The 16,177-nt window shown below is 33.1% G+C and overlaps 2 protein-coding genes across 2 annotated transcripts; both read right to left on the bottom strand.

Annotated features, from left to right (window-relative positions):
• Positions 1–1,607: 1,607 nt before the first annotated feature.
• Positions 1,608–6,165, bottom strand: LOC102667017 (plant UBX domain-containing protein 9). The gene is made up of 8 exons (XM_026129082.2): positions 6,076–6,165; positions 5,723–5,784; positions 5,386–5,593; positions 5,193–5,279; positions 4,916–5,014; positions 3,639–3,734; positions 2,767–2,829; positions 1,608–2,170 (listed from the first exon to the last, which is right to left on the bottom strand). The coding sequence occupies exons 1-8, from the start codon at positions 6,163–6,165 to the stop codon at positions 2,048–2,050; spliced, it is 828 nt and encodes a 275-aa protein (XP_025984867.1). The 3' UTR covers positions 1,608–2,047.
• Positions 6,166–8,349: 2,184 nt separating this feature from the next.
• Positions 8,350–15,875, bottom strand: LOC100795740 (plant UBX domain-containing protein 13). Its single transcript, XM_003529910.5, has 10 exons — positions 15,612–15,875; positions 14,849–14,910; positions 14,145–14,664; positions 13,959–14,042; positions 13,759–13,878; positions 11,137–11,346; positions 10,941–11,060; positions 10,397–10,537; positions 9,489–9,545; positions 8,350–8,698 (listed from the first exon to the last, which is right to left on the bottom strand). Exons 1-10 carry the CDS (start codon positions 15,687–15,689, stop codon positions 8,591–8,593), a joined length of 1,500 nt encoding a protein of 499 aa, XP_003529958.1. The 5' UTR covers positions 15,690–15,875; the 3' UTR covers positions 8,350–8,590.
• Between the last annotated feature and the right edge of the window lie 302 nt (positions 15,876–16,177).

The raw sequence follows: 16,177 nt of genomic DNA, 5'->3' as shown, positions 1-16,177 counted from the left end.
AAATAGAATGGACATCTGACATTATTTAATGTTTGATTACTTATGTTCCCTTATTCAAAAGCTATTATATGAGTAATTAAATATCACAATGTCTTAACATTAGTAGCTTTTATTCATGTCCATGCCATAAATATCTAAATAGTTTTTTTCTACCTCGTCTAATCTTTCATCAGAAAAAATGTGTGTGCAAGTTCATGCCCTTGCACCAGTTCGCAATTCAATACTTTCATCTCTAAACATGTTCAACTAAATTCTAACTTTGAATATGCAAAAATGTGCAGAGTTGGTGGGGGTTTGCCACATAACAACAAGAATCGAGGACAGGAAAATGAAACAATTATAGGGCCTTTCCATTAACGTATTGCTTACAACAGGCGCTCAAATCACGTACCCAAAGATTACCTTTTTAAGATTACCAATTGAGCCTTGTTCATGTAAGTGCTTATTGAAAAAACTAAAAAGCTATGCCTCAATCTTAGAGTGGAAGGAAGATAAAGAAAAGTTTAAACATATAATTTAGTGTTTATACATGTGGCAGATTTTTAATTTGGTCCCTATTCTTAAAAGTTTTTTGAATTGGTCCTTGTACGTGCAAAGGTTACCCGTTTGGTCCTTGTTGTCATATGTTAACCTTTAACTCACTTGCATATGCTTAATTTGGTCTATATACATTCAGCGCATTCTTAATGTGACTAGAGACTAGAGTAGTTCAAATTAGGAGCAATATTTAATATCAAATTCCAGCCTGTGAGAAGTAATTCCTTCCCAAATTTAAACACCAATTACACCTATCTTCCTATCTCCAACCTCAAACCCCGGAATTACACTATATAGAGTTGCCAATTCAATCATAATTTAGACAACCTTTTTATACATTACTTGCAAGCACCAAGTCCCATTTCACGAACTGCTATAACTGGATATAAAATGGGCTTGGTGTCGCTATGAGTCTAGTGAAGTTCAGCTCCTATTCACTCTAAAATTTTTAGTTAAGATCAATTTTATTTTTTCCAATGCACCACATTACATTCACATGTTGATACCTGTTGCAAGGACAGAATACCATCAGACTTTCCATCCAATACCAGCTTTTCCTGAAGTTTTAATGCATCCAAATAATTGACAATTCCTTAAAATTGAGATAACATAGGCGTTAGGACAGATAGGAAGTCAAAAAAGTGGGTAATGAAAAAGTAAAACTCAATCCAAAGTGAAATACAATTCAAGCTAAAAATGAATATACTTCTAGTGCTATGCTAGTTAGTGATCCAAACGGGCAAAGTTAGGTAAAATAGTTTTCACCGAATCACATGACTATGTTCCCATGACTATGACTCTTCTGTCAATGTGGTCCAACTTGATCATGCTTCAATCTATAAGGGCTGATGAATTAGCTGTTTCCTAGCTAGAGGGGCTACACAACTCATCCAAAACTGTTTATTTAAAAATGTCTTTTTAAATTCTTTGAATTGAAGAATAATTATTGAAACATGAAATTTGGCTTTCTTGTCTTTTTTAATTTAAAAGCACAAAATTTTTGCTGTATAATTAGACTTTGCATTGTTAACTACCCAACTTGTTTTCCATTCACTTTGTGGCCATGATAATCTATCTGCTTTGTAGCTCATGATGACTTCATGTTCATTGTTAGCAGAATGGGTGAAAAGCACGATTAGACTAAAGGACAAGAAGATGGCATAAATCTCTTCTTTCAATCCCTCAGCCCTCTCAGCTTCAACTGAATAAATTTAAGAAATAAAAAAGATAATGATCCACCCAATTTATTCTACAATCTCAAACTAAAATCACAGAAATAAACTTTTTCAGTATCTTATCACACTCTAAATGAACGATGAACCTAGAAATTAGGAAATGAGTTCAATCAAATGATCATGTATGTTTGTCCAATTGCCAATTCTTTCATTTGAAAGTATAATACTTGACAACTAGGAGATCTGTATAGACAAAAAGATGCCCTCCCATTGTCTTCAATGAATATCATCCGTCACAAAGATTACTTTTTCCTTTTTCTTTTTTATCAACCGTTTCAAAGTTTTCTTGGGGCCGAAATCTTCTCCACATACAAAGTTTCATTGTTGCTAAGGCCAACTTCATCGAAGGTTGACGAGAAATCTTCAATACCGTAAGCACGACGCGGGAAATGCTGTACCTGTTAAAATATTGGAGCAGTGAAAAGTGGATCATTTCAATTAATTATAAAGAGATCATATCCTGCTAGTTATAATTAATGATCAAGATTTAAAAAAAAAAAAACCAACTGCCATCAACTAAGCCTTTATCAGTTTTCACAAAAAGTTATAACAGTCACTGAATTAATTTGAGGACATTGTGCTGTTAAAATATATAATCAATGTATTTAATGGATCATATAAAATAGAAAGTAGTATGAAAAATATGAAAACCAGCATATTCTGATATGATCATGTCACATTAACATGTTTTAAATATTAGGACTAGTATAAATTAAATGCATTACCGGGTATTAATTAGACATAAACTTGGAACTAGCATAACTCATGACATGTGTTAGGAAACAATGATCACTGAGATTCACCTAGGTAATTTTGAACATACTCTATCAAGCATGAAGTTCGATGATCTTAATGTAAAATTTGTGGTAATAAAGCATTGACAGAAACTAAACAACACCTTTAGTTACTTACAACACTAAAAGAAACCATGCCATAGTAAAATAATATAAAGGTTCAATCCAGAAATCAAGCGGATAGGGAAAGAGACACTCACAAGTCTATAGGTTCCAGACAAAATTTCTTGAAATCCAGCAATGTCTACAAATTCAAAAAGATCCTACCAAGGTAACAAAATGACAATTGGTTGGCCATGTATGTCAACTTTCAGAGTAATGTAAAATAGACAATATTACTTCTTCAAATGTTTATCTGGTGCTTCGCTCTCCTATTTCATAAGAGTATGCCTTCATGAAGTAAAATAAGGGAAAGATAGAAAAGACTTGTTTAATTTTTTAAAGGAATTAATGACTTAAACTGAAGTGAGAATTATTTTCCTCTAGGTTCTCGTGAGAGAACATTGATAATTCCAAAATGAGCTTTGAAAAAGTATGTCAGCTTAAATGCAGAACCCTACCAGGAATTTGTTCTAATCTGGTATTAAAAACGAATTCGATAGTAGGAAACAATGGCCTCAGTTTACCAAACAGGAGAGAAAAAAAAAACAGAAAAATGGTAAGGGCAGTAAATGCATGTTGGTGTATGAGAGAAGAACATGGTGGCAGGAATTGGAATTTAATGAAAGAAAGGAGTTAAGAAGTGGAGAAATCCATTGGAAGTGAAAGGGAAATGATGAACATAATGGACAGCTGGAAAGAGGAGATTGGGGAAAAGAATTGCAGAATCATAAGTTTAATGATGAAATAATCACAAAGAGGAGTATCTGAGCTTTTTTGGTAGTGGAGGTGGCGTTGGCTTGGGGAGTGTTTACTATCCTGTAGTGTTTGTTCCTATTTTCTTGAGTTATTCTGGTTTTTCTTTCTTGTTGTTGTTTCTCTGTTTTGGGACGAAAAAGGAGCTGAGATCCATTCCTTTAAACTGAATACTATACAGAATTTAGTTTTCAACATATTCTAACACTAATTCTACCTCAAGTTTGTCAGTTTTGATAAAGTGACGACAAATGAGACGACCATCTGGCATATGAACAGCAATAGTAATTGCTTGAGCCCTTTCCCTACATTCCTGCAATCATGAGGCAGTGAGGCACACACAATTCAGTTGTGCTCTTAGAAACAAAGTACAAGAAATTCTCCTACCAAAGCAATAAAAAATTATAAGAGTAATGTACCCACACACACGGAAAAAAAGGCTAACATTGTATTACTGCAAAATTTAAAATCCCTCAGTAGAATTTGAATTGTTGCACCCTCTTTAACACAAGTGTCAGTTACACATCACGTAAATAATACATGTCCAATATGTGTCTGAAAGACATCCTTTCTTGAAGTGTATATATGCTTCGTAGCAAACACCACAAATGCAGAAGAGAAACAGAAATAATAAACAAGAAGAGACACAAGAAGGACAAAGTGGTGTTTTTACCCCTAGATAGAAGTAGCAGCCACAATTTGGTGCGTTTTTCTGTTGTGATGACTATTCCATGAATTGCAACTATTGAAAACTATGATTGAATTTCATAAAAGATTTCAGTTGTTCAAATGAAAGTTGGAAATCATCACTGTCAACCTAATCATCTATATTTACTAGAAAAGCATATTTATCTTAGATTACAAGTACTTTTATTTTTTCAGTACATTGGAGATAAAAAAAAAATGACCGCTACCCATACCCTCTTTCTAACAGTTGGACAAAAGTAAGCTTGAGGAACAGTGGTTTAATATAAAGAATTTGATCTTGGGAAGGCCCAAATGACTATTTATGGGATGATCCAATATAAAGAATTTGATCTTGGGTGGTTTAATGCACAAACAGTTGGACAAAAGTAAGCTTGAGGAACAGTGGTTAATTGAGTTACTTCAACATATTCATAAGTAAACACAATGAAACAAAACCTCAAGCATATGTTCCCTTAATAGTGTAAAGATTAAACATCAGACACAAAGTACACTTGCCTCTAGCACAATGTAATATTAGATTTGTATTTATATAGTTTATAATAATCATATATTTAAGAATAACAGCCATTAATGAATATAAGAAAACCCAACAAACTTAGAATAACTACCCCCATGCACGCAAACACATACATGGGGCATGTCATGCAACCTTTATATTCACATCACAACAAACAACAGGAATAAAGTCATTCATATCACCACTAACAGCAGGAATAAAGTCGTATTCATATCATAATTAACAGCAGGAACAAAGACAACAGGTCACAAACTCAGCAAATGTATTACCCTAAGTATCTTTCTGGTTAACTCTATTTTTTCGGCTTCACTGAGAGAACTCAACATGTTTGCTTCCTCAGCTACCGGTGACGCTGGATCGTCAAGGTCCTGCAAAAAATTATGACAAATGATGTATCATGTCATAAACCTTAATCACACAGCCATTAAAGGCAAGAATCTAAAGTCTAAACCTATTGTTGTTTCAGCAACCAAGTGTCAGTTAACAATTGTGACGTAGAAGTGGACAGACATTGAAATTGTACAAATAAAAGGAATATTAAAAAACCTTTAAGGATAACAAAATTGCACGTTCCAAATCATATTGATAGTCTTGTTGAGAATGACTTTGAGGAAGCTCATGATCAGATGAATCCTGAAACAATGTTTTATCAAAGTAGGGATAAATTTTAGAAAGCATATAGAGATATAGAAATAGAAGTAACAACAATATGGCAAGCTTCATGCTATGAGTATTATACTTGGAGAATATCCATTTGCTGCGATGAGGAAGCTACTGCCGTGTCGGTTTTTGAGTCCTCCATCGCTGCTTCAACCATTTCTTCCTCTTTTCCAACATCAGGAACATGTGAGGCACTTGACTCAGCTAAAGGGTCTTGATTACTTGCACCAGGGTTATCATGTTGTGAGGCAGAAGCTGCAAGATTTTGCTGTTCTTCATCCAATGATCTAGTCACAACAAAAATCATACAAAGTCTGAGGAAATAAAATTAATTAAACTCGGCTTCTTAGAGCATTTTAGTAAAAATAATATCATCAAAGAAAATAAAAGAAGCTCTATCAACCACATTCCCATACTCGTGCGTATCTTCTCCAAAAAAATGCGCATTAATAGCTTCCGTTAGATTGCCTCCGTATTTCTGCAGACAAGTTAAACAAAAAGTCAGAAAAATACATTAAAAAAATGCACGAAAAAACAAAATTTAAAGTGAGAAGTACAAGAAAATCAAAGGGGAAATTTTTCTTTCTTTCTTTCTTTCTTCTTCAATCTTTTTTTTTTTTTTGAAGATCGAACTAAAATAAGAAAAAAAAGAGATGTACGTAGTTATGGTAATGTAACTACAATCTTGCATGTATCGTAACTATAAGCGTAACGAAGGAGGAAAAGAAAGAAGAAAGAATAGAAAAAGAGTGGGGAATGTGAAGTGGACCTCTAATTGCCGGATGGCGACGGACCACGGTGCTCCGGTGGCTTTCATGTAAGTTGCGATGGCGGCCGGCGTCGCCTTGGTTTTCTCCATTGATATGAAAGGTTTGTTGTCTGTGCAGTGAAAGTGTGTAGTGTTACGTTGTTATGATTACGGGAATGTCTGGCAGCGCCAACTTTATACTTCAACTTTGGCGAAGTCCGAATCCGTTAGACGCGTGCTAACTGCTAACTGCTGACACCATCTATTAACCAATAAATAAATCACACTGCTAAAATGAAACACTTTGCACTGCTCCCCTACTTACACTGAGGGAACATTTTTGAGAGAAGTACTTGGTTTTTCGGAAATGTTGGAAAATTTACTTTTTATATTTTTTAGATTTGGTATGTATTTTAAAAAAATAATATTTCTGGAAAAAAATGTTTTTTGGAATATTTTTTTAATCAATTTCTCATTAAAACTTTTTGATAGGGGAAGTGAGAATCTTATTTTTTTTTCAAGTTTAATTTTTCATTTATTATATAATAAAGGTCATGTTATTATTTATTAAATTATATAATGTGATAAATAATTAAAATAATTGGTAAAAATATATATAATTCTTTGATTCTTGAAAAACTTATCTAAAGATTATTAATAATCTACAAACAAATTTTATTCATTATCAGAAAACATGATTTCACATATTTATAATTCCTAGTCATGAAAAAACCTCCCCCCAACGTTCCCTAATGATGTATTTGGTTTAGAGGAAGAAAATAAAAAGATAGAAATAGAAAATAAAATTTTAAATTAATTAAAATGGAGTGTAAAAATTATGAGTCCTACATAAAAAATAAAAAATTCTAATATTATTTCCATATTGGAAAACAAATACAGCTTAATAAACTCTGTATTATTAGAAAGGTTATCCAAAAAAAAAACGTTTTAAAACCTCAAATAGTTGATTTTATTTCAAAACATTTGACAATGTTATATGTAAAAAATAAATAATTAATTAATAAAAATAGGTAAATTAATAATGTCTTGAAGTCTTTAAAACTTGAGGACTTGATGGCTTCCAACCTTTCTTTTTCAAGTAATATTGGTTCATCATGGGTGATGATCTTTGGAGGATGGTGAGCAAGGCTTTCAAAGACTTAAATATGTTGACTCGCGAGAATGTGGTTCTGGCACAGTAGGCGCTCCATTAATTCAAAGGACAAGGACTAAGAATAGTCTACTTGTTATTAAAGTTGACATAAAAAAGACATAAGATAAGTTAATTGGAATTTCCTTCATTCCTTCCTTCTTAACTTTGGGTTTCATGTATTAATTACTAATCTCATCACAGTTCAGGGATCCAATCTCTCCATCCTTAGGAATGGGTCCAAACTAGATAATTTTTGCCTCTCTTAGAGGGTTGCATCGGGTGATCTACTCTCCTTGTACTTATTTGTGCTTTGTGTGGAGAAATTGGCATTGAGGATTCATGAGTTGACTTCAAATAACATTTGGCAACCCATATCTTTGTCTTGAGGTGGTCCTTCACTCCCACATACTTGCATAACACATGTAACGGTTATCCTTGCCTTACAACTTCAATTCTCTTAATTTCAAATCCTTCTTCTTATAAAGCAAAATCCATGTAAAAATAAAATATTAGAGCTTGTTGAAAAAAAAAACACGTTGGATGCTTGGTATAAAAATGATCGGACGCTTGGTTCAAAAACCGTTCAATGGACATTTAGTATAAAACACTTTTATTTAAATAGTTATTTGTAAGCGCAATAATAAAAAAAAAACAACAACGTTTTTGTAACATAATATATGTTGCTACACATAAAACACACGGTTAGTAGTCCATAAATTTTAATGGCCTTTGTTATTCTTAATATACTTAGTGTCTTTGTTTTATAAGAATTGCAGTTCCAAAACACATTAGACGTGATTTATGTGAGGCAAATTTGGCGTTGAACGTGATTCAACACCAAACCAAACACAAATGTAGTAAAATTTGAACCCTTTTAAGTCTTTGGTTCCTACAAAATCACAAGGCATTCACTTTATTTGTTTTTCAAGTGGTTGCAAAGTGAGATTAATTAACTCTTGGTACAATCCCTAAGATTCAACTTCATAAATTTAAGACATAAAGAAAAAACATACAATGATCCACCCAATTTTTTTCCCACTAATCCCAAACTAAAATCTAAAAAATAAACCTTTTCACGCTTATCACTCTGAATGAATAATGTAGATATTAGAAAATGAGCTCGATCAAAATGGTCATGTATGTTTGTCTAATAGCCAATTCTTTCATTTCAAAATATAATACTTGACAAGTAATAAGATCTTTTGACAAAAAGATGCCCTCTATTGTCTTCAATGAATATCATTCGTCCACTTTTCTTTTTTCTTTTTTATCAACCGTCTCAAAAGTTTTTTTGGGGTCCAAATCTATATATTGTACATATCAAGATACTACAAAGTCAGAAAAATAAAAAAGATCAAGATACTTCAAGGAAAATAGATGAAACTAAATCAACTCCAGAAACAAAGCTTCATTGTTTTTGCTAAGGCCTACTTCATTGAAGGTTGATGAGCAATCGTTAATACTGTAGGCACGACGCGGGTATGACTTTACCTGTTAAAACATTGGAGCAATGATAGCTGATCATATGCTGGTTAAAAATAATTAATGATCAAGATAATTGTCCCCATACTACAAAAATTGTATCCGATGGAAATGTATTACATACTTAAACCCAAGGATAAAGAAAACTTAAGTGCCATCATCTATGCCTTTGTCAGTTTTCATAAAAAGGCATATCAATCACTAAATTCGTTTTAGGATATGCTGTTAGAATGTATAATCAACGTATTTGATGGATCACATAGAATAGACAGTAGTATGAAAAATATGAAAATCAATATATTCTGATATGGTCATGCCACATTAACACAGTTTAAATATTCTCAACTACTATAAGTTAAATGCATTCCCAAGTATTGATTACACATAAACTTGGAACCAGCATAACTCATGACATGAGTCAAGAAACAATCGTCACTGAGAAAGTTGTTTAGATCATATACTATCAAGCATGAAGTTCGATAACCTTAATGAAAAAATTATGGTCATAAAAGCATTTACAGAAACTAAACACCTTTAGCAACACTATTGACAAAAAGAGGATTGCTAGAAACACACTTTCTAACACGCTCCCAACACTCTTTCTTATTGGTTAAAAAACTACGAAATCATGAGAAAGATTCATTAAATAAGATGTGGAACCCACAAAATTTTGCAATTTCCATTAAATTTCAACCAATAAGAGGAAGTGTGTTCAAATGGCATGACATAAATCATGCCATAGTAAAAATACATAAAGGTTCAATCCAGAAATCAAGTGGATAGGGAAAGAGGCACTCACAAGTCTATAGGTTTCAGGCTTCTGTGCTCCACAAATGTCTATGAAATCAAAAAGAAGCTACCAAGGTAACAAAATGACAATTTGTTAGCCAAGTATGCCAACTTTCACAGTAATGTAAAATAGACATATTACACCTCAAAATGTTTTCACGCCTATTTCATAGGTATGCATTCATGAAGTAAATAAGGGGAATATAGAAAAGACTTGTTTGATTTTGTAAAAGAAATGACTTAAAATGAAGTGAGAAATTATTTTCCTCTAGGTTCTTGTGAGAGAAAATTGATAATTCAAAAATAAACTTTGAACTAATTTAAATGCAGAACTTACAAAGAATTTGATCTCATGTGATATTAAAAATGAATTCGATTGTAGGAAACAATGACTCAATTCTCCAAACAAGAGAGAGATAAAACAGAAAAATGGGCTTAAGGGGAGCAAATGTCTGTTGGCATATGAGAGAAGAACAGATAAAAGGGGAAATGATGGAAATTTAATGAAAGAAGGGAGTCAGGAAGTGGAGAAATCCTTTGGAAATGAACAGGAAATGCTGAACATAATGGGCTGCTGGCAAGAGGAGATTGGGGGAAGAGAATTGGAAAATTGTAAGCGTAATGATGAAGCAAATCACAAAGGGGAGGGTGGCTAGAACTTTTAGGAGGATATATGAGCACTTTTTGTAATGGAGGTGTTGTTGGCTTGGGGAATGTATACTGTTTTGTTGTGTTTGTTCCTATTTTCTTCTTGAGTTATTCTGGTTTTTCTTTCCTGTTGTTGTTTCAAAGTTTTGGGGCAGTATTCTCTGCTTCATCAGAAATTTCTTATTTATGCAGTAAGGACCTGAGCTTCATTCCTTTAAGCTGAATATGATCCAGAATTTAATTTTCATCATATTCTAATGCTAATTTTACCTCTAGTTTGTCAGTTTTGAGAAAGCGACGTTCACAACGACCACCATCTGGCATCCGAACAACGATAGTAATTACTTCATCAGATAACGGCGGTTCTTTGGGAAGCCCAACTTCTTTCTTGTCAAGCATTTTCCCCAATCCCTGCAATCACAAGGGACACACAATTCAGTGGTGCTTGCCTCTAGCCACATCTAATATTGGATTTGTATTTATATAGTTTATAATAATGATATATTTAAGAATAACCACCATTTACAAATACAGGAAAACCAAACAAACTCAGAATAACTACCCATTCACACAAAAACATACATAGGGGCATGTCAAGCACAAGCACTATTTTTTTTAGTGGAGAAAGGAGCTATTTTTGAGTTATCAACCATTCAATCTTACATGGATAGAAAAGATCTGGAGTTAAAGTCATGCAACCTTTAATTAACTTGTAATATTGACCATCTGTAGATGAAGGGTTACATTTCATATTCATATCACAACCAACAGCAGGAACAAAGTCAACAAGTCACAAACTGAGCAAATGTGTTACCTTTTCTTCAAGCATTTTTTTGCATGACTCTTCTTCCTTTGAGGAATGGCTTTCAGTTTTATTGAGAGAATTCAATTCCTTTTGTTTATCAGCTCGTAGTGACTCTAGATATTCAGCATCCTGCACAAAATTATGGCAAATGATGCATCATGTCATAAACCTTGATCACACAGCCATCACAGGCAAGAATCCAAACCTGTTGTTGTTTCAGCAAGCGAGAGTCATTTAATAATTGTGACATGGAAGTGGACAGGCATTGCGTCTTGGGATCCACATTTTGTTCTGGATGATGTTGCAGATTAGGCAAGGATGAAAAATTTTGAGAACTGTGATTGGAAATTTCACCAAAAAGTGCAGTTTCAGCTAACAAAGCTTCATTAAGCTCTTCAGAAGAAATACCACCCCACTACATTGTGAGATAAGATTGAATGGTCAATAACTTAATAAAATATGATTGAATGGTCAATAACTTAATAAAATAAGATTGAATGGCCAATATATCTTTCTTTCTGACAAATATATATCTATTTTCTAAATCAAGTTAGGAACATCATCTGATCAAATTGTATCTCAAGATGTTGCACAACCAATCATCGGTCATTCGTCAAACCACAGTGCTGGTGGTCACAGTCAACGAAATGAAGATGTGTTTCTTGCTGAAAAGGTTACCATTGAAGATGGAGACCCAAGAATTTTTTATGCACGCATAAGGCTTCAGTAAAGGTCACACCAATATGTCTTGTATTCAATCATTCTGTATCATGTCATTTCTTATGAGGCCACACATTCATTTTAACATACTCTTTTCTGTGAATCTTCACTTTTGTCTCTTATTATCCCTTTAAAGCTCAACATTTGCTATCATAGAGTGTAACTGATAATGTAAAAGTACAATAAAATTTCAATTTGAGTTTGGTAGGTACTTTTCAACTATAAATATCTATGTGTGTGATATCCTGTTTTGTGATATCTTCATTAATTTCTCCATTATTTTGTAATATTGATCCTAGATACTTAAGTTTAGAAATTCATGGTTTTTGTCTTCTCCCATTTTTACCTCCGAGATTAAAATTTACTCTTGTTTCTATCTAAAATTGCAATACATATACTTTGTCATACAACAAAATCCCTTTGTTCCAATATTTCTCTCTAAATCTCTAGTTTAGAGTTAATTTCTTTCTTTAATTCCTCAATTAAAATTTTATCATTTTTAAAGAAATATATATTTAGGGATAATATTTCATATGTCCTTGGTAAGCACATCCAAGACTAAATTAAACAAGTAAAGACTCAACTTTGAGCCTAATGTAAACATATCCTTGTAGAGAAGTCTTTCGTCTTGGAGCTTTTCACTAGTTGTTACCTAATCACACATGTCTTATATAGCTCAGATACAAGTCATGCAAACACCTTTCTTTTCCAATACCTTCCACAAACTTCTCTTGGTATTTGATCATGTTTTTTTCAAGTCAATAAAAATTTTATGTTTGTTTTTCCTTTGCTTTGGTACCTTTTCCTCAGTCTTTGTAGAAGATAAATAGCTTATGTTGTAGACCTTCCTAACATAAATCCAAATTGATTATATAGAACCTTAGTATCTTCACTTAATCTATGTTGGATCAACTTTTTCCCATAATTTCATAGTGTGACTCATAAGTTGTATCCTTCTTTAGTTTCACAATTATCAATATCTCATTTGTCCTTCAAACTCTCATTAATAGTTTAGGCCTAAGTGAACTAAATAATACTTTATTCTCCTACACATTCCCAAACTTCAATAAGAATACAATTAGAGTTGGCAACTTTACCATTCTCCATAGTTTTAAGGGATTTTTTTACCTCTATAACTTGAATTATGTGATAGTAAGTCAAATTTTGTTTGTCCTCTTGACTTTCTAACTCTCCCATATTACTGGTCAATCATTGCCTACCATTGAAAAGCTTACAAAAATAGTTCTCCCATCTCTTTTTGATATCTTGATCTTTTTTCTTCTTCATCTATAATACATTTTACTTGCTCAAATATCTTGATTTCTTGTCCCTAATTTAGGCAAAGCTTATATATCTTACATCCTTCATTCTTGGTCCAAAGATCACAGTAAAACTTCTAATAAAGCTTTGAACTGTGTCTCATCACAGGTTAAACTTCTAATTTGAACTGTGTCTCACTCACAACTTTTCTTGTCTCATTTCTAGCCTTCTGATACCTTACTCAATTTTCAGCGTCATTAGATCCACATAAGGTCTTAAAAATGCTCTCTTTTGTTTCTTTCCTTTTCTTACTTTCATTCCACTGCCAAATTTCTTAACTCTTAGTACAAAACCATTTGATTAACCCAAAATTGTTTTAGCAACCTTCCTAACTTTCTTAGACATCTCACCTCAAATGATAGCACTATCTTGTAATTCTCAATTACCTTCTTTAATAATTTCTTTTTAAACGAAAGAGTAGAAAGAGTAGAGATTTTCTAGTTCTGTAAATTTACAAAAATATTTACAACTATGACAAATTTCTAACCTGAAATGGTGCAGTAGTATTTTCTATGCATTTTAAATAATACAACACTGGTTAGAAAACAGAAAAGTACAAGAGCAAAGCCAGAACCAGAATATATAACCCTAAGGGCTTTTAATGGGAGTGGAACATATTTACCAAAAAGAAAAGAAAGACGTAATTGAATTTTTTTGTAAACTTTGTACAATGGCCCCCTGAATCCTCAATGTAGATCCACTCGATGCATGCATACATTTCTTCTTTAATACCCATTTGTCTTCTATATACATATGAAAAATATAATCAGGCTTACAAAATACACACCTCTATTTGGCTTCTGTTAGTGCTGGTTTTCTTTCCCTTGTCTAGTAAATTATGAACTCCAAGCCCTTCCTTTTCCTCTGCTACTAGAAGGTCACGCTTTGCTTTCTCGTGCTCTGCTGTCTAAATTCAATGATACTAAAAATCAGAAAGACTGGAAAAGGAGAAATTGAATTGTACAAATAAAATGAATATTCAAAAACCTCTAAGGACAACGAAAGTGCATGAACCAAATCATCATCTTCTTGCTGAAAATGACCTTGAGGATGCCCACCATCAGATGAATCCTGAAATAATGTTTTATTGAAAGCAGGGGGAATTTTAGAAAGCATATAGAAATAGAAATAAAAGTAAAAACAAGATGGTAGGCTTCATGCTTATGAGTATACATTAAGAACATCAATTTGCTCCCATAAAGAACCTCCTCTCCTCTCTGTTTTTGAGGCCTCTATCGCTGCTTGAAGCATTGCTTCCTCTATTTCACTATCAGGAACATGTGAGGCGTTTGACTGAGCTAAAGGGTATTGGTTCTGATAACCATCTGTCCCACGAACTCCTAAACCGTGAGATGATAAATGACCAGTCATATCTGCACCTGTAGTGCTTAATCCTGATTGATATTGTGGATTGAATGCACTATTGATCCCTGCAGGAACTTCCGTCACCTCCGCTGGATGGGAAGTAAGAGGTGGTGGGCGACTCGTGAATGAAGTAGAACCACCAATCCCATTATATAGATCTCTAAGTTCTTTCCTATAATTTGGATCAAGTAATAGTGAAGGTCGAAATCTTCTAGCAGCATTGAGAAAAGGTAAAATTCCATTTGATCCACCACCACGGTTTTGACTACTTGCACCAAAGTTATCATATTGTGGGGCAGCAGCAAAATTTTGCCCTTGACCTGATAATCTAGTCACAAGAATCATACAAACTCTGAATAAATAAAATAAAAGGAGAGTACAAAAATAAATCAAAAGAAGACTAAGCTTCTTAGAACATGTTTAACAATATCATTAAAGGTGAAAGAAAATTTACAAGAAAGGCATTAAGATGAAAGAAAATAAAAGCAACTCTATAAACCACATTGCCATACATGTGCCTATCCACCTCAAGAAAATGGGCATTGATAGCTTCATTTAAATTGCCTCCGTATTCCTGCGGACCAGTTAAACAAAAAGTCAGAAAATATAAAGGTTTGCTATTTTATTCTTAAAAATGCACGGCATTTCACAAATTATGACTACCTAAATTCACACCAACGATTATTAAAAAAATTAAAGTAAGTGGTACAAGAAAATCAAAGAGAAAATTTTCTTTCTTTAATCTCTTTTTTTTCTTAAGATCAAATTATTATCACACGGGACTATAACAATCTTATCATAAATACTGATTTGTAATTAAATGTTAGTGTAAAACTATACCGTCAATACATAGTCTATTTAATGACTATCTATTATCAACCAATCAAAAGATATGATTTTAAGATTTCTGATTGGATGATGGATTTACACTAAAGTACATAGTCCAATTTCTCTTATTGTAATGTACTATCAATCATTCAAAAATGATTGTTGGTAGAAATCACTGTTGGTACAACTTTCAGGTAACTATTATAAAATTCGACAAATATGTTTTAAGGTGATAGTACACAACTTATTTTTCTCTTATCTCTATACTAACTAACTTTAATAATACTTAAGCATCGTTCCTAGTTGTTGCTCTTAATCGTTGCATTTTGTTGTTGGATCGGCATTTGTCTCAGCAGAAGTGGCGAGGCACCACGCAATGCATTCGGAAAATGAAAGAACATAAAATGTGAAAAAGGAAAAAGCGAAGAGTGGGAATTTGAGGTGGACCTCTAATTTCCGGACGGCGACGAACTCCGGTGCTCCGGTGATGCGCATGAAGGCTGCGACGGCGTCCGGCGTGGCCATCGTTCACTGGATCTGAGGAAGAAACCCAAAAACTAGTATCTGTTCAGCGAAGTGTGTAGTGTAGATTGTAGTATTGTTATGCTATGATGCGCGCCAGCCTTTATATTCAACTTTGTGATGTGGGCCCAACCTCTGTCTCAGTCCGTTGGACGTGTGACACTCTCCAGTCTCCACTGTTTTCCACTTATGACTTGACTGTGAAAAAAAATTAGAAGTGATCTAAAAGATTAAACTGAACGGCTTTAAAAAAAATAAAAAATAAATCGTTTTGAAGAAACAATAAATCGAACAACTTTTGAAAACGGTTCTATTAATTTTTTTAAAAAAAGATTCGATTTGGATCTGTTCTTTAGAAAAATTAATTCATACATGAGTAAAAAACAGATAAAATTGAACTGATCCGATCCTAAAATAACCGATTTATGGTTTTATATAAAAAAAAAATCAATGCATTTTATAAAGGTAGTTCACTTAATCGAACCCCTTTT

The sequence above is a fragment of the Glycine max genome, chromosome 7, assembly GCF_000004515.6.
Source record: "Glycine max cultivar Williams 82 chromosome 7, Glycine_max_v4.0, whole genome shotgun sequence".
NCBI classification, from domain to species: Eukaryota; Viridiplantae; Streptophyta; class Magnoliopsida; order Fabales; family Fabaceae; genus Glycine; species Glycine max.
Note: the sequence above shows the minus strand (reverse complement) of the source record. Positions and strands in the feature narration are given on the sequence as shown.